The sequence below is a fragment of the Delphinus delphis genome, chromosome 17 (genome assembly GCF_949987515.2).
Source record: "Delphinus delphis chromosome 17, mDelDel1.2, whole genome shotgun sequence".
Lineage (NCBI taxonomy): Eukaryota > Metazoa > Chordata > Mammalia > Artiodactyla > Delphinidae > Delphinus > Delphinus delphis.
In genome coordinates, this window is record NC_082699.1 from 27853932 (window position 1) to 27873673 (window position 19742).

A 19742-nucleotide genomic window follows, 5' to 3' on the forward strand; every position below is an offset into this window, starting at 1 on the left:
AATATTGTTTTGTATTTTCCTTCATTTTATGAAAGGACACCAAACATCTGAACATTACTTATGTAGTATATTCAATGATGCTATAGAAAATGACTGATTTTCCCAGTTTTCACATCTTTCCATTTGGTTATGGAATAACAAAGTCTAATGATTTGGATATTTGTGATCCAATATAGTATAAATAGCTAGGGTTTTGTCTCTTGGTCATGAGAGAGAGATGGAGAATAAGATAAAGACATGGGAATAAGGGCAGAATAATGGGTGTGGATTATAAAACTGAACTGTTAGGAATCAGAGGGAAAAATAAGTAAGGAGAGAGAAAATGGGATGGAGATAGGAAAGAAGCAGTAAGAGTGACCAGGTAATACGTCCAGAAGACAGTTGACCAGTGGAGTCATAACTTGCCAAGAATCACTATAGTTAATGTGCACTACAGACTGGGTCACAAGTTGCACCCAACTTAAATAAGTTTGATGGTATTTAGGACAACTGAAGCCAGAGAACTCCCACCAAAATAACTATACAAGCTAGTAAATTAAACATCCCTAGTTCCACGGATGCTGATAAAAGACAGAAGACTCCTGAAACAAAAGACTCTGCTACTCACAACAAGAGAGTACAAGTATCAGGATAGCTGCACTGGTTTCCTTGACCCAAGACCCAAGTCAGAGATGGAAGGCCAGGTAGAGTTTGCATGCATCGCAGGAGAGAGACCTTGAGTTTAGGAGATCTAATTTCCTAGCAAGCAGTAAGCAAACCTGTTCTTTGTCCAGAGGGAAACTAGATTTATTGCAGAACTATGTGGTACATTCCTGAGTACGGTCCTCAGTTCTCAGGATTGCCAGCCAAATAAATAATTCTGAGAAGTGGGCTTTGAGAAAGAATAGTCAGTTTTGTGATGTTAGCACACTCAGCAAGACATGTAGGAATGTGAGTGGCCCACAAGGAACGCCTCTCAACAGTGAAACAAAGTGGTTCTCAAAGAGCAGGATGCCCAGATTAGCATCACTCACAGCCTTAAAAGAAATGCAATTTCTTGGGCCTCATTTCAGACCTAGTTGTCGTAGACTATTCAGGCTACTATAACAATAGACCACAGACTGGGTGGCTTATCAACAACAAACATTTATTTCTCACAGTTCTGGAGGCTGGGAAGTCCAAGATCACAGCATTGACTGGTTTGGTGTCTGGTGAGAGCCCACTTCTTAGTTTATAGACTGATGTCTTTTCACTGTGTCCTCACATTGCAGAAGGGGTGATGAAACTCTGCGAGACCTCTTTTCTGAGGACACTAATCCAATTTTTGAGGATTCTATCTCACGATCAAATAACTTCCCCAAAGCCCTACAGCCTAATATGATCACATTGGGCATTAGAATTTCAACATACAAATTTGGAGAAGACACAAAATTCAGCCCACAACACTAGAAAAACAGAAATTCAGCAATCTCAGTTTAACAAATCCACTCAGTAATTCTGAGACCCACTAAAGTTTGAGAACCAACAGTGTAACGAAAAGAATTCTTGATAGCAGTCAGGATCCCAGAAGTAGTCAAGGCTTCGACCAACTACCTGGACATGTCACTCAGCTTGTCTGTGCCTTAATATCTTCACCTATAGAAGGAGGAGATAATTTTTTTTAATTGGGGTATAGTTGTTTTACAATGTGGTGTTAGTTTCTACTGTACAGCAGAGTTCCCTGCGCTATAAAGCAGACTCTCATTAGTTATCTATTTTATACATATTAGTGTATATATGTCAATCCCAAACTCCCAATTCATCCCACCCACCCCCCTTTCCCCCTTGGTGTCCATACGTTTGTTCTCTACATCTGTGTCTCTATTTCTGCCTTGTAAACCGGTTCATCTGTACCATTTTTCTAGATTCCACATATATGTGTTAATATACAACATTTGTTTATCTCTTTGTGACTTACTTCACTCTGTATGACAGTCTCTAGGTCCATCCACATCTCTACAAATGACCCAATTCCTTTCCGTTTTATGGCTAACAGTCCACTGTATATATGTACCACATCTTCTTTATCCATTCGTCCGTCAATGGGCACTTAGGTTGCTTCCATTACCTGGTTATTGTAAATAGCACTGAAATGAACATTGGGGTGCTTGTGTCTTTTTGAATTATTCCTTATTGCTCATATTTGATGAAATCCTCTATTCCTTGTCATGTAGCTTTATCAGTATTGCCTGACCTTGAAATGCACATGGCAAGCATTGGTAAAACCAGGAGAGATCAGCTGGCAAAGCAGATCCACAAGGTCTCATTACCATCCTCCACAGTCCATAACCTGGGGCTAGCCTCCCAGGTTCCCAGAACGTCTTTGTCAGCAGGCTGGGACAGGAAGAGTACCTCAGACAAATGTTAACCAATCTGGTATAGGCTGGCCAATCAACCCAGAAGATCTGTTTATGCATTTATAGGGAGACTAACTGAAAGAGAGGCTAGCCCAATGTTCTCTGGCCTGAGCATTCTCCTTCAGTAAATCAAGCTGCTCAGAATTGTAATCAGAAGATCTACTTGGAAAGTATGATTTAGAACAGAGTGTTAATTGAATGTCCTTAGTCTGCCTGATGTGTCCATGTCTGTAATAGGAATATACCTGTCATTATGGGCCAAGTACACTTCCAGGGTCTGGTCACCTTCTCCTGTGGACAGCCCCTGAATGGCACAACCAAAGTGCCCTCTGAGACTTTCCTGGTTTTCTGTGCTTGCAGTGTCAAACAAGTCTCTCTCAGATCAACATATTTTTTTTCCTTTGGCTGATTTAATAATCTTCATTTATGTTCTAATCAAGTCTCAGAGACCCTAAAATCTTCAGCCTGTCTTAAGTGACATTGCATATTTTCTGCCCTGATCAGTTCAGTTTTGATCATCAAGTTGTAGTCTCAGAAAACAATTTGATCATCTTATTTCCAAATTTCTGGCTGGTTACTACACTCTTGTTTTCTCCTCTGTTTTCCACACCCTCCTTCCCTAAATGGTCATCACCCTAGTGAAACTGCACTCCTTTTCAGGTGGGACTCGAACCAGCCAAAACTCATACTGGGACTTGAACCCATGATCCCTGACTTAGGAGGGGACTCAACCCCCCTGTATTTTAATTGAAACTGCTCATCTGGTGTCAGGATTTACTGAAGCTCAGGTTATTTTGTGTCGGTGAAGAAAGAATTCAGTGAGAAGCAAAGTGGCAAGCAAAGAGTGAGTTTATTAACATAGATGCTTGTGAGAAATACAAGTGGGCAGGTGGTAGGGGCTCTGCCTCAAGGACTGAGAGGACTTTATTTTCATAAACAAAAGTGGGGAGGGGGAGAAGATCACCTTCTTCCACATTCTTGAGCAGACGTCTATGCTTACATCATTAGTTCCTCCTTTGACCCTATGTGGTTTAACTGGGACTATCGTGGTGCTATTTAAATCACATGTATATTATTAGCAAAAGGATGGTAACATATACTATGAATAAAATATGGTAATTCATCTCAGCTTTCGGTATAATGTCCCCTTCCACCTATATTTCTGACTTGACTACATGCAGAAGTGCTACTCTTCAAGGACTATTAACTGTCTGACTTCATGTCACAAGATTCAGACGCCATATCTATTGTCTTGTGTTTTAACTATCAGGGGTTGTGGCTTGAGTGTGTCTGGTGCTTGGATGTACCTGGTCTTCCTTCAAGGTAGTGTAGATTGTTGCTAGGTTACTGGATTCTTTCCTTGAGTGGTCATTAGCTTATAACAGTCTCCCAAACTCCCTTAAAATTCCCTTTCTATCTTGAATCCCCAGTGGGATTTCTAAACTGACTATTTAGTTATCCTACTCTACCCCTATCACCAGGATTGGAGACTATCAGCCTCCAAGAATCACATAGTAGAGCAGCTGCTTTCATTTGTACCATTCTGGTGAGTTACTGTCCTCTTGGTTTTCATTCCATTATGGATTTTCTTATGTGATTCTTTCACCTTACAGTATTATGCAATTTTGGCCCCAAGAGCTTATTAATAGAAGGTAAGTTTTAATTTATGATGAACAGTCACTCCTGGAAATTTGTTTATGTTATTTAGAAATTTGAATTGAATTGAATTAGATCTCATTTGTAATAAGGGATTTGTAAAAGCCAAATGTATTCACATTGTCTATAAAAAGTGAATGGCTGAATAATTACTCAATAAACATAATTAATGGTGACAACAAATATAGATTATTCTTGTTCATGAGACTTGCTTTTCCATAAAATGTTATATAGCTTGCATTACCCACATATTTTCATTTACCTTTTTTGCTCTGTAGATGCTATTTAGAAATATAGATTATCTATTTATTTATTAGTTATAAATCTCAAATAGAAAAAAGATAACCAGAAGCATTTCTGACATGAAAGAAAGAATATTTCTTTAAAAGTATTATGGGGATTTTTTGGTAAAACTCTAAATAAGGTGTATTTATTCAATATATTCCTGTACTTATTTTATTTCAAATATATTAATGCATAAGGTTTAAAATTAAATGTGATTTCCCTGTAGATTAATACTATCTTTTTCATCTTTGTAAAATAGAAGTAAATTGCTTGGTTCAATACAAACTAAGCCCATTTGAGTGGCTTTTTTTGTTGTTTTTCAGAAATAGGAGAGATTGAGACTTGAAAAAGAATTCATCATCAGGAGAATTTATTTTAAAAGCATCCAAGCTCCTATACAGCCAGAAGATAAATTACCCACTAGTCAAGAGAAGGAAAGCACAATTAATTTCACATTATACTAAACCAATCAGCTCCTTAAATGGCTGTCTTTTTTGAGAAAAAGCAGCAAGAAAGCCATAGTTGTTCCTTCCTCCCATGCCTTTAGAAGCAAACACCTAGTCTTTTCTCAGACTACAAGTTCTATGGAAAGCAGGGTGAATATATATATTTTTTTCTTTTTTTATATAAATTTATTTATTTTTGGCTGCGTTGGGTCTTCGTTTCTGTGCGTGGGCTTTCTCTAGTTGTGACGAGTGGGGGCTACTCTTCGTTGTGGTGCGTGGACTTCTTATTGTGGTGGCTTCTCTTGTTGTGGAGCACGGGCTCTAGGCACGTGGGCTTCAGTAGCTGTGGCACGTGGACTCAGTAGTTGTGGCACATGGGCTTAGTGCTCCACTTCATGTGGGTTCTTCCCAGACCAGGGATCGAACCTGTGTCCCCTGCATTGGCAGGTGGATTCTTAACCACTGTGCCACCAGGGAAGTCCCAGGGTGAATATATTTTGTTGTTTTTAGATAAGGAGAATTCTATTCATGACTTGTATCCATATTTCACAGTGCAAAGTTAATGAAGCTTTTGTCTTGTACTAGTGATAGGCAAATGCTTTGAAGTTTTATGACAAGGAAGTAAGACTTCAATAAATTATTTCCAAACCTACCTTTCTTCTTTCCAGGATAATTATTTTTATGTAATCATTTATTATCAAGGAATAAAGGAAGGGTTGAGGAGAAATCATACTGGGGTAATGGAATATGCAGAAAAAATCTGCAGGCTGCGTTTTTCTTCCTAACAAAATGGATTATTGCTAAACAACCATTCATTACCTTTTTTGAGACCAGCAGGATGGTGTTAGAATATACTAAATTAATGTCACCTGCCATCACTTAACCTGAAGAAACACAATGATTAGTAAACTTTACATACACAGCTGCTGCAGCATTTTAAGCATTTTCCATATGTAATAAAAATGTGATCAATGGAGGCCTTCGAGGAAAGAGTGCAATGCAAGCATATAAAGAGCCTCGGTTCCTTCCTGCACACAGGTGTTATCCATCAAAACCCCCAAACCACAATGCCTTGTGTCTGCATGTCAGTACCATTCTATAGGCTAAGTTTAATTCTCTTTATTAAGGTATTCATTTTGCATTGATAAGGGATGATCTTTGGTATGCACATACAGGAAATGTACAAAGTCTCCTTTACGCCATGCAAAAAAGTAGCACACTGACTTTGAACCATTAAGTTCAAGACTTTGTGCTTTAAAGATTAATTTACTCTTCCCACATACATGCACACAGCCTGGCACTACATAAAGAACACAAATAATAACATTTTCATTTTTAAAAATACATATATGTTGGATCAGTAAGGATATAGTATAGATTGCATGAGGAAGAAGAGAGGGAGAAGAAAAAGAAAGAGGGACTGAGGGAGAAAAGCAAAAAGTGAGTGAGAGAGAGAGAGAGAGAGAGAAAGAAAGAATATCAAAATATCAAAATGTACTTAGGCCTCACCCATGAAATTTTCTTTCCTGGGTATATAAGTTTTTTTAATGCTTTGACTGGAGAGAAGACTATTAAGGGTACATATTTTGTTATTTTTAGTTGTTTGATTTATGAAAGTTTTTAATCAAAATTGTTAGGCATTTATTAGTAGGATTATATTTATAAGTAGAGCAAGTTTTACAAAAGTACTTCTAAGGGTCCTTTGAAAAATGATTGTCCCTGATTAGTTAATTAAATGTGGTAAATGACATTTGTAAACTCTTACATATTATATATCATGTTTTTAAGTACTTCATTTGTCTGTTTTAACAAATAAAATCTTTCTGAGAATGAGATAATTCTTAAAATCTAGTAAGTTACATGTATCAATATGATGGCCTAAAGTTTTCTTAGACTTTCTAATATCACACATGAACATAAGATGTGGATGTAAGATTTCAGATCACAAAACTGCAATCTTATGTCTCAATTTTTAATTGCATATTCTAAGCTGAAATCATAAGACTGTCACATTAATAGACTAAATTATCTGAAATAACAGGTTTACAGTACCAAATGTTCACAGATTTCTTAACACAAAAATATTAGTACTCTGATTTCTGTTTTTGTAAACATTTTATGTTCAACTCTAAATCTTCCTAGAATTAAAAGACATGTACTCACTAAGGAAGATGACATCCAGTTAACTAAAATTATTGAGGTGTACATCTATTCTTGAGTGTGAAAGTTACACACCCATGAAGGAAGAGAAAATACCATCCAGGTTCACTGAGTTCCTTTCGACTGTGATCTTGGTAGGTCATGTGACTTGAAGCTGCAGACACCCAGAGCAACTCTCACCACCTCAACTGCCATATCAGTCTTTTTCATAAGCTCTATATCACAGGACTCAAAACTTTAATAAAGGGTCAAGTTACCTAATTCTCTGGCTACTCATAGGAATCAGCAACTATTGGAAAGGGTAGCCTGTACATATGATCTGTCAGCCCTCACTCAGCCACATAAGAATGGGCCTTGAGTCTGGAGTACTTTCTTACTGAGAAATAAAGAGCCCATGCAGTCAGCCTTACAGCCTTGTATGGAAATACTTTCCCTGTTTTAAGCTAAATAAGTATTCCTTTGTCCTGCTTAAATGTGTACATCAGTGGTCCTCAGGGACACCTCCATCTTTTAGTATTTCAAACTCCATGAGAGTGGGTTCCAGGTCCTTCTACAGTAGCAACAGGGATAGTCATAGACCAATTGCCCTCCATCCACTGCCAGGGAGACTCGCTATCTATAGGGACCAGCACACACTATTAGAGCTGTAAAGTGTCGTTCCATCCAACGTTTGACTGTGTTAGGTTTTCCTTGACAACTTTGATACCAAAATACAAAGACAAAAATGTTTGTATTTCTCCCCTGGGACTGATAACCAGGAACACTGCAAGGTATTCTTCTCCCCCAATATTGATAACTGATGCACGATGTTCTTCTCGCAGCAACTCCCATCCAAACTGATTTGCTTGTCTTTGGTTCATAAGACATACACATAGGTTTCCCATCTAACTGCAAAAAACCTTTGAAGTTGTTGGATAATCGGTGTCATTATATTTTTTACTTAAATAGAAAGACCTTGAACTTAATAGGATTCTAGGATAAATAAATGCCTTTCTCTACTAATCTAAATAAACTTGCATTATTTTATCTTCATATTCATATTCAATTTCTCAATTCAATTCTTCAACCAATTGAATTTTGACTCTTATATGGTGTTTTCTGGCTCATGGTTGCACCATGGGTCTTCCACTGTCCTTCCTGCCTCTAGCTTTCTTCTTTTGCAACCAAGGTTGTATAACTCAGATCAGAGTCCTGTACTGGCTTTTTCTCTTATCCCAGGTACGTAAGGCTTAGGAATGCACTGTTCAAAGCCTTTTCCAGTGGAAAAATATCCTATGTTCACTCTTTAGGGGCAGCAAAGATTCATGAGCAACCCAAATCTCTTTCCTTAGCCTAGAACTTCAAGTGGTTCTCTTCTGACCTGGACAAGAACTCAGGTTGAAAAATAATTGTTGATCTCAGTCAGTAAATTAGCTAGATTTTAAAAAATCATATCATGCTATAAATATAAATAATTTTAGTGTTGTATACAACAAAGGATCTGAGAACTTAAGCTTCTCAAAAGTATTTGTCCTAAAGACTTAAGACTTGTTTTATCCTTCTCCTAAGTCTTAAATTCCAACTTATTTATTTATGCATGATATCAGCAATGAAATATAAATCTCTATATTTTAAAATACTTTTTTTCTTTTCTCAGTTTCTACAGATAAAGTGATCTGAAGTAATGAATGATGTCATAAAAGCAGAAAAGAAACTGTGACAACACCCAGAAATATGAAAGGAGGCTTCTTACTGCATAATAGTATCTTTGGTTCAATTTATAAAAACCCAAATAAAATGGACAGTATTGTTCAATTTTAGAAATTCCATTTCTTCTATGTTCTAAGCTGTATAATTGTCAGGTTTTTATGGTTTAGATTGTAAATGTGTTTTTTCCCTTTGCTAATTACATTTTTTTTTAAGTCTTAAAATGTGGAGGACATTTATGAATGGTAAGGGAGACACCGTATACAAATGTATATTTGTAAAAGCTATTTTTATGATTAGCATGTTTTACTTTTGGTCATATATAAAAGTCAGGTGATATTGCAATTATACACTTAAAACTTATTTCCAACAATGTCATGTAAGAAAAGATGCATTTTATGCTAGTTTTTATAATTTATTTTTAAGTTATAGTTTAAAGTACTTCAGATCATAAGGATAAAATACTTGAAAAGTTTTATTTCTGCCCTCAATAAGCACCATTTTTATTAATAAATAATGCAAATATTTCAGATGTAATTCAATAGCTAAAGGACTGTTGGTTTGCCCTATGATTAAATTGAGCATTCTCTGCTCGACTGAACTGAAATGACCCAATTACTACCCAATATTTCAGTCTGGGTAGGAGATCCCATGGACAGGTTTTAATGCCCATACTGGTAAGAACTAAATTGGCAGGGATGATTGCCTTGTCTTTGGATCCAAAAGTTCAAATTAGTACATACATCACTTCAGTTCATCTCCTATTGCTCGGAACTCTCCATTCCCTGGTATTGCAAGTGTTTTCCAGATGCCCTTAGCCATTGTCTTGTGCTGTGGAAATGGAAGAAACCATCTTCACAGACTGTAGGAGAATTCAGCATATAATTTCTTAATAAATACTGTTTCTTTTAAAACAAAGTTCGTGTGTATCTTTCTTTTGGGGTGCACTTAGTTTTAATACCTGGTTTGAATTTTTAAGTAAGTTGTAATGCCACAAAATCAATGCAATAATGAAAGTAGCATAACTTTAATATGCATATTATATGTTCTTTATGCCTTAACTTTTCATGGAATGACTTGTATTCTGAAACATATTAATTTGTCATGTAATTGAAAATCAGATGGCCCTCAGTCCATGAAAGAAGGCACTCTATGGTTTATATTTCTAGAAGGCATATTTTTTACTCCAAATATAGAATTTTAAGAAAATATTTCAGGATAGAAAGCAAAACTACCTGAACATAGTTTTAGCTCTGCCCAGCTAAAACTCTGCACTAAATGACTGCCAGCTCTTCATTAAAGAGCAGAGAGAAAACATTTAGCGTCACCAAGAGCACTGTGTAGATTTAAAGCCACCTTTGTTCAAAGAAATTGAGGGTCTAAAATCAGCTTTGTATGTTTTCTCTTATTTTTCTAGTTTAATTCCTTTAAGGCGATTTATCTTCTTTCTCTATGACTTTCAAATATAAGCTAACGAAATCTTATACAATTTCATCCAACAAGGAATATCACAAAAAATTTCTGAAAAAAAAAGAATTAGAACTCTGTTATTAAAGAAAAGAAATATATTGCATTTTCCTATTTAAAGTCTTTAGCAATTTGATAAAGACTTTAACCTAGGGATTAAACCTAGAACCTAGGGGTCTGTATCAGGAATGTGCTTCCTTTTTAAGGGAATGTGAAAAACACAATGTAGTACACTGGTTTTTGCCATAATGGGTATTGGAGTAATTGTAACTGTTGTGATTGAATTCTGAAGCTGCAAAGAACATGTATGCGGTTCTACAAGGGAATAGAATCAACAGAGTGATTTCTTGGTTTGCTGCCAATAGATGCCTGGGGTATTCTGATGCTCCAAAAAGGAAGTGTTGCAGGTATTGTGTATTAAGAAAATACACATGTGGATATTTTTCCAAACTTGCCATTTGTCCTCATAGTAGTCAATAAACAGTGTAGCATTTATAACCTGGCATTATTATAAATTAAGAGCATTATCCTTTCTCAGGTATTCATTAACTATTCTCAAAATAAAATGAATATTCAGATGTCCAAAATAATTCTTTGTTATTAGAGTCTGATTTTCTCCACACAGACCTTGAAACATGAAACCATGGGTCTTTCTCTTTATTCATTACCCATTCCTGGCTTAAGAATTTCTTTTGATGACAAGGATGGAATAAAATATACACCAGATCAACAAAGTATAAATTGTTGGGGATTGTAATCTCTGAAGGTTTAGTTTAATAAATGAAAAGGAAGATTTTTAAGAGATGAAAAGGGGAGTGTATACTTCTAACAATAACATCAGTCTCATAAAGGGAAAGAAAAGGAGCATTTGTTGCTGCATTCAATTCAAGAAAAATATGGGACAATAGGCCCACTGCTTGGGAAGTTAGATAAACTGGGCACTGGTGATAGTGGGAAGGAGAAAATACCAATTTTGCATCCATCTTCTTCAATAAAAGAATAGTTTTCAAAGCAGGAATACACACACACACAAAAGAAACAAAATAAGAAGAAACTATTTTAAATAGATTAAAGTTCAGAGAACAGGAATTACAAATGCAAATGCCTGCAGAGGCCGAATAAGAAATATAAATGCACTAATCGGGCCTGAAGTAAGTTAGCAAACATTCAATGCAACTATGCTGATGAGGAGATACAGCTGGCTGCCTAATTCAGAAATGCAGACCTGGATTGGCAAGGTTTCCTGATTTTTCAAGAGAAGGTAGGCATCCAGAGTTTAAATGAGATATCCTATTTTGTTTTGTTTTAATATGAATATGAAGGTGAATGAAACCATATCTGTGATTTATATCCAGGATTTAATAGTTGTAAAACTTAAAGGAAAAGCTTAAAGTAATAAGAAACCACAAATTCAGTGGTATCTCTGGTGAGCAAAGAAGGGAGAATAGAATAAGAGTATTCAATAGCAGCTGTAATATTTAAGTTCTTAGGAAAATATTTGAATCAAATGTTTTAAATCAGATACATATCAAACTAAGTATAGGTTACACTGGTGTTTATTTTATCTTCTCTATGTGTTTTTTAGGCTAAAAATATTTCAGAATGATAAAAGTAGGTAATTTTTTTCACAATGTTTGTGCATAGGTAGATAGAGATGTGCATATTGAAGACACAGAGATGTGGGTGGTATAAATAGCATATAAAGAGGTAGAAATTTGGATCTTTGAATCTGTCGGAAGTCTGTAAGTTTGTAATCTACCTTTCTTAGAGATGTTCAGATTCCTAGAAAAGAATATAACTTAGAAGAGATGCCTTATTCTAATGTTCTAAGCCATTTTTGCAGAGGAGGGATTTACAAGTGCATTTCCTATTTGTTAACGAAAAATCTTTCTATCAGCACTTGAGATACATAGAACCACTTTAGGAATTTAAATATGGTTCATGCAAGACTGGGGTGCCTGAGCATGTAAAATAGCCCTCATGTTTATGTGCTGCATCTGTAATATAAGGACTATGCCGTCTCTATCTTTATATCCTGTACAAATGGTACCTGTACATAACAGGTTATTTCTCCATAAATATTTGGGGAATTAAATGAAACATGGTATTCTCCAGGTTTTCACCTTAAAACTAAAAAAATGTTTTAAGGTATAATTTGTTAATCTGCTACTATGTTCTCAGCACTGTACTAATATCTTTATACGCACTATCACTAATGCACACAGGAAAACTGCAGGATAGGTATAGTTAGCTCCAGTTTCCAAGTAAAGAAGGCAGATCATTTATTCAGTCAGTTCTTTATTGAGTACCAAATCTATGCTAAGCACTATTCCTGACAATAGGAGTCCAGCTGTAAATAATGAAAACTGAAAGTCCTGTCCTTGAAAAGCTTATACAGTTCAGGGGAATGACACACAATAGGCTAATTAACAAGCAAGTGTATAGTATTTCAGATGATAATGATGCTAAACATCGAGTAGAAAACAAATCCAGAAGGAAAGAAGAACTGGTGAGGTTTTATGGGAGTGTTTAAATAGGCTGATCAGGAAGTCTCCTTGGTAAGGTGGCATTTGGGCAAAGATGTGGAGTAGGTGAGGGTGTGAAACTTGAGGTGATTTATGGGAAAAATGTCCTGAGCAGGAGGGACAGGAAGTAAATCCCCTGAAGCAGGAATGTACTTGGTGTGTTCAGGAAAGGTGCAGTGTAGGTGCAGTGTAGCTGGATTGGAATAAATGAGGGAAAGAAAAGTAAAAGTAGATGAGGCCAAAGAAAAGCCAAGATTTCACATCACAGAGCTTAGAGGTGATTGAGTCCATTGGTTTTATGCTACATTAGATGGTAAAACAGAGAAAGGTTTTGAGCACAGGAATTATATGATCCAACTTAAAGGTTAAAAAAATCATTTGGGCTCCTAAGTCCGGAATAGAATACAGAGCAGAAAAGAATCCAGAAATCCCTGCATTTTAGGTTGATAAACAGCTCTGTGAGTTTGGCCTGTAGCTAGACTGGTCTGATCAGAGCAGAGAAGCCTGTTCATTTATACAACAAATCTGTGTTGAGGCCTTACTCTATTCCATATATATACTTGACAGTGGGCATGCAGATGTAACACAGACACAATCCCTTTGTTCAGGGTACCTAGTCTACTGAGTAATATTGAAAAATAGCTGAATAAAGGTAGAATAGAAAAGTTCAAAAACAATGCTGCAAATCAAAAAGAACATTGTATGGCAAAGTCTTGTTCCTTACAGCTCTGATGGAAGTAGATTGAGAAGCATTTTTTTAAATTACCTTTGTTCAACCAGCTGAAACAGAGAAGCATAGGTGCCTCAAAGTATAAAGGGCAAAGCTTGGATTCACCACAACTCTTTACCCTGATCCCACAGACACTGAAGGAAACAAAGCTATTCCCCAAGTGATGATGTGAGGGCTGGAATTCCTACAGCCATCTTCCAATGATGAGGAAAGTAGCCAACAAATTGAAGATGACAGAGAAAAAAGATGGAAAATACCTGGAAGCTTACAGTGTCTTTAAGCCACTAAATGAATAAGCTCTGGAGCCACTCTGCTACTAGACTTCTTATTATGTGAGTTAATAAATATGCTGCTTATTTCAAATAACTTAAAATTGTATTTCCTGCTAAACACAGCTGAAAAAATATCCCAAATAATTTTTGTAATTATGTAAAAAAAAAAAGAAGAAGCTAATTAGAAGTAATATGTGTTGGAGGGGATAGTTTTTTGGGATTTTTAAAAAATAATATTTGTCAACAAAGAGCTTCAGACTCTTTTTCAAATGCTCTGTTCTGGCAGAGAACAAAGCAGTTAAAGCAGAAGAAATACATCCATTAATCCCAGCACAACCAAACTAGAAAAAGTCTTTCTGCATAAGCAAATTGTACCAGAAACTGTGGCAATTAACTTCCATAGAAGCCTGAACCTTGGATGAGGAAGCAACCAGCATGCAAGTGGTGAGAGCCAATCAAGAAATCCCACCTCCCCTTCTGACTGCAAATAGGAGACATAACTCTCTGTGTTTATAGACAAGTGTATGAGCAAAGGGAGAAATCAACATGGAATATATCAAAAACAAACTGCATTATAAGGAAGAAGGAATATTTCAGCCAAAATTAAGAAAATGATCAGATCTCTAAAATATATATCTTTTTCATAAAAAAGGAGAATATTTTTTTAAATAGTTGTTCTGTGTTTTAAAAAGAAAGGTATAATATAATGAAAACATAATAAAATTTGACCACAGAGACATTTTTAAAAGAGCTGATATAAAAACAGTAATTTTTTAATGAAATAAAGAAAATAAAACAAGAATCCCCAAAACAAAATAACCAAAAGCAAACTTTTTGCTTCAAAAAACCAAATAATTGTTTTGGAGGGCAAATTTAAGAGACTTCAATGGAATATAGAGTAAAAGTAAAGAAGTGAACATATAAAAAAGATGACATTAAACATAGAGGGCAGAGAAACAAGATCCAACATAAGCATTACAGGGGCTGCTCAGAAGAAAACAGAACGAATCAAAAATTTGTGACAATCAGACACAATTGAAGAAAATTTACAAAGTTCAAAAAGGCTTACCATATTATCAGAATATCAATTTTAAAAGAAAATCCAACATTACTTACAGAAAAATCTAAAAATAAGCAAATAACAAAACTTAGAAAGTTTTCAATCCGTCTTTCCAAAATAGGGAAAACTGAAGTTCTGAAAAGAAAACTTTTATATTCAAAGTGCTATACCTACAAACCTGCATTTAATATGTTAGGGCACCAGTGAAATATTTCATATATCTATAGACTCAGAACACATACCATTCACATTGAATTCCTAAAAAAATGACTGAAAAATTTACTGGCAAACATTATACCATATGATTTCAAAAAAATAAAGACAAAAATGCAAGACACATTTATCATATAAATACCTAATGGTAATCACTCAATTCAATAAATCATAGAGAACTGCATATACATAATTGTTATGATGATATTTATAAAATGGAATGCAAAAATAGCAAACAAAAACATTCTTAAAAACATGATTTATATGTAAATATAATTGCTGCTAAACAACAGCCTGCTTTTATAATTCCAGATTGAGTTAAAACAGTTGATTAGGAGAGGACAAGAGAAGGACATATGTTAATGCCTCATCTTATGCAGCTTCATTCATTTAACAAATGATTGAGCATTGAGAGTGTCAGACTCTGTTCTAGGTTCTTAGGATGCATCAGTGAACAAGAGATGAACCCTTCATCTTGGTGAAGTTTAAAATTGAGTGTGTCAAGTCTATATTTTATATAAAGGTAACCACTAACAGAATTAGAAACAGAGTACATAACTTACAAATTCTCAAAGATGACAAAATCAAGCATGACATGGTCTGTACCCCAAAAAGAGAAAGAAGAAGAAAGAAGGAGGGAAAGAAAGAAGGAAGGGAAGGAAGGAAGAGGGGAGAGAGGGAAAGAGGGAGGGAGGGAGGGATGAGGAAAAAAAGGAAATCAGGCATCAGGCAGGCAGGCAAGCTATTGAGTGTGAAGCAAAGTATTATTTTTAATGCCTAAATATAGAATGAGAATATACCATTTAAAATAGTAAATGAAATAGTTTAATCACCCTATTGAGTGGCAAAAACAACCAATATTGGGTTAGTAGTATCTGTGAAGCACTGCTTAGAAGAGTCATAAGAAAAATAATACTAAAAAGTTAAAAATGAAGAAATAAATCTTCAAAGAAGTTTCAAGTTCAGAGGTTTTATAAATGTTACCTGTTAAATATTCAAAGAATAGTTCATTTCCTTGCCATTAAATCCATTTCAAGATGCATAAAAAGACCTAGTCCACCCAATTCATTTTATGAAGCTATTATGACTCTCACATAAAAACATGACAAAAAGGTAACACGCAAAAGTCAAATATAGATAACTCACTAATATAGAAGTAAAAACCTGAAATAAATCAAAAATACAAGCAAAAATACAACAAAATGTAAAAATCCCCTATGACCAACTAGGACTTCTTGACAAAAATTCACATACACTCTCACACACAAGTACATGCTTGTGCGTGTGCACCCATGAAAACACACGCACACACCTACATGCATCTTAAAACAACTTTACACTTCATACTATAACAGATGTCACAGTTGAACTTACATTAAAGTAAGAATACCCTCTACTTAAATTAATATTTCTAACTTATTCTAGATGAGGAAGCTAGTGCAGTAAAGCAAGAAACAGAAATTTATAGTTTAACAATTAGAAAGAAGAGAACATTTTTTGATTGGGTTAGGATGTGATTATCAATGTCAAGGGCCAAGAAAATAAGAAGAAATACTATTAGGCTTAATTATGAGTTAAATTTTTTAATATTTAATAAAAGTAAAAACATATAGCTTTGTATTATACAAATAATAACTGTGGAAAATGTAATGAATAATATTCCTTTTTATAACATTATAATACATAGTTAAAATACTTCGGAATAAACCCAATAAGAAATGCACAAAACTACATAGTACACACCACAAAATTTTATTCATAGAATAAAATATATGACTAAATGAATAGATGTAAGATGCTCTTAGATGGTAGGTTTGAAGTTATAAATAAACCAATCCTTCGTACGTTAATTCAATATAAAATTTTCCCTAAGCCTCAAAGATCTTGTCCACTCCTTTGGCTTTTCATGCCATTTTATATGCTGATGAGTCTCAGAATTATACTTATCATCCTGACCTCTCGTTTTCTATAGCCAACTTCTCATCGGACAGTTTCACTTCAATGTTTCACAAGCATCTCAAACTTAACTCTTGATTTTCCACCTAAAATGGATCCTATTTCTAGAGAACCCATCTCTATAAATGGCACGTTTTTTACTTTTTGCTGTATGCGGGCCTCTCGCTGTTGTGGCCTCTCCCGTCGCGGAGCACAGGCTCCGGAAGCGCAGGCTGAGCAGCCATGGCTCACGGGCCCCCAGCCACTCCGCGGCATGTGGGATCTTCCCGGACCGGGTAACGAACCCGTGTCCCCTGCATCGTCAGGAGGACTCTCAACCACTGCGCCACCAGGGAAGCCCTATAAATGGCACCTTTATCTATTCATTACTAAACCAGAAACCTTGGAGTCATCTTAGCCTTGTTCTCTCTCACCTCCTGTCTCCAATCTTCCACTGCATTTTGCTGCTTCTACCCCCAAATATACCCAGGGTCCCTTTACTTTTCTCAATTCTATCTAATATTTCAGAAATCACCCCCCAAATTATCTCCTTGTTTCAACACTACCTATAACTCCAATCTAAAAGTCACCTTTTAAAAATGTCAATGTAAGAAGTCAGGATAGTCGTCCCTTTGGGAGGAGGGAAGGCATATGATTGGGAGAGGTCACAAATGGAGTTTCTGAAAGTAATGGAAATAGTTTATTTCCTGACCTAGATAATAGCTATGCAGCTTTATTCACCTTGTGACAATTCGTTAAACTATACGTTTTGATTTATGCACTTTTCTGTATGTATGCTACAGTCAATAAAACTGAAAGAAAAAAAATGTCAATGTAAATTGCTATACCTTTATTTCAAAGCTTAAATAGTATCTCAAAGTCATTAACGTGAACCCAAAGCCCTTGGCATTCCCCATGAAGCTCCAAAGGGCCAACCCCTCCTGGCCTTTCCTATCTCTTCTGTTTCTTCAACAAACTGGGATCTTTTACACTTCAGGCCTTTGCCTTTGCTAGTTCCATGTATAGAACGCTCACTTTCCATCTCTTCATAAAGCCAGCATGCACCTGTTCACCAGTTACCAGCTAAGGGTTTATACCATTCTGAGGTAGTCTGCCCCATCCTTTGCCCTAAATCCATTATTCTTTATCAAAACACCTTGATTGCTTGTTCTGTGGTATTTCCTCATTTGTAAATTACATACTTGTTTATATTTTTACTGCCTGTCTTCCTGACTAAATTATGGATCTTGAGAAGAATGGCTTTTTGTCTGTTTTATTTAACATCCAGTATTTAGATCAGTGCCTTGCAATAGCAGAAAACCAATGATAATATCAATGAAATTTGTGTTTTAATGGAAATCTTGTTTATTTTTAATTCCCTCTGGACCAATAAATAAATAACAAAAAAAATAATAGAGAATTCTGAAGGAAAGCAATAAAGGAAGGAGAAGGAAAAGAAAGAAAAAAAATGGCAGCAGGTATTTCTTTTCCTTTTTTTTTCTTTGATTTCTTAACACTCTAGTTCAATTGTTATTGTAATGTGATGCCAAGTTCTCCTTCCTTTATTGCTTTTCTTCAGAAGGAGAAGAGAGAGATTAGAGAGTCAAAATACATTTAATGAACTTATAGGTGTAAATTAGATCTCCCTGGAAAGACCCCCTTATATGTAAGAACTTAATATTTAATAAAAGTATTTCTTATATCAATAAAAATGGTACAAAATTAATAAATATATATGGGGCAATTATTTAAGCACTTAAAATATATAAAATTTAATACCAGTCCTTACATTACCTATCACAGTAAATTAAAGATTTACATTTAGAGTTAATACTTTTAAAAACACTTTAAAATTTCAACAACATTGTCCCTTCTCTGGGTACAGAAGAACTTTCTATGCCTAAAAACAGTAGGAACTCAGCAGGGAAAATATTTTTTTTTACCAAAAAGATGGAATGTTTGTAAGTCAGCATTATCAAACAAATGAACTACAAGAAGTTTTGAACATTTAAGATTAATATCTATTTTAGGAAAATATCAAAATTATAAGAAACTTCAAGCACATCACTAGATATATGGGCAAATGACATAAACAGACAATTTGGAAAACCTGACAATCAGTCTTTCCTTGAACACCAACTAGCCGGTGGCAGGGATATCATCTGAGCACTTACTCCTTCTGGAAGTGGATATGGTCTTGTTATGGTCCTGTGTTTAGCACAGGAACTGAGATCACTTATTTGTCTACATAACCTTACAGGATAGTTGTTAGGATTGTTCTTTAGCAGTGGTGATACAATACTGAGTATAACAGAAACTGGTGAAGTGATAATTCTGCTTCTTTCTCACCTTTGGAAAAGTCATCAGCCCCACAGGGGATGAGGTTAATAAGAAAAATTGTATGGATATACATGACATCTGCCTCTGCTCTGTGTAGCCATCCCTTTTCTGATAAATTCTGCAACTATTTCCAGACTGGAACTTTATGGCAATATGTTTGTGCCATTTCTTCTGACTAATCCATACACAATTGAAATTCTTCAATGACTAAATAGCACTAAATATAAGATTACAAATTAGAGTAACATTGAGATTCTGTTTAACAACTATAAAAATAGAAAATATTATAGCATAGTATAATATTCAGTTGTGGTTAGGAGACAGTGGGGGTCAAACTCTTAAATTCTTATATTTAAGCACCCCCATAAAATGCTAGTGGGAGTACTAATTGGCAAACTTTCTCAAAATAGATTTGACAGTATATCTCAAGAATATTAGCAAATTGTGTAACCATTATAATTATGTAGAATTTCTAATGACATGGTGGAAAGTAAAGAGGGAGATCAAGAGGGCAGAGTATGATGACACTGAGTTTACCTCCCTCCACAAACACATCAAAAATACATCTTCATGTGGAAAAAATCTAATTGAA

At 35.3% G+C, this 19742-nt stretch overlaps 1 protein-coding gene across 4 annotated transcripts in view; it reads left to right on the plus strand.

The window, feature by feature from the left end:
- RALYL (RALY RNA binding protein like) overlaps positions 1 to 9504 on the plus strand; it is an 831637-nt gene extending 822133 nt beyond the window's left edge. For all 4 annotated transcript variants that reach the window (XM_059994834.1, XM_069541562.1, XM_059994831.1 and 1 more), the window contains one exon: positions 8559 to 9504. In XM_059994834.1, the coding sequence (XP_059850817.1) occupies positions 8559 to 8576 (18 nt within the window). In that variant the 3' untranslated portion in view covers positions 8577 to 9504. The remainder of the gene's footprint in view (positions 1 to 8558) is intronic.
- The last annotated feature ends 10238 nt before the right edge of the window (positions 9505 to 19742 follow it).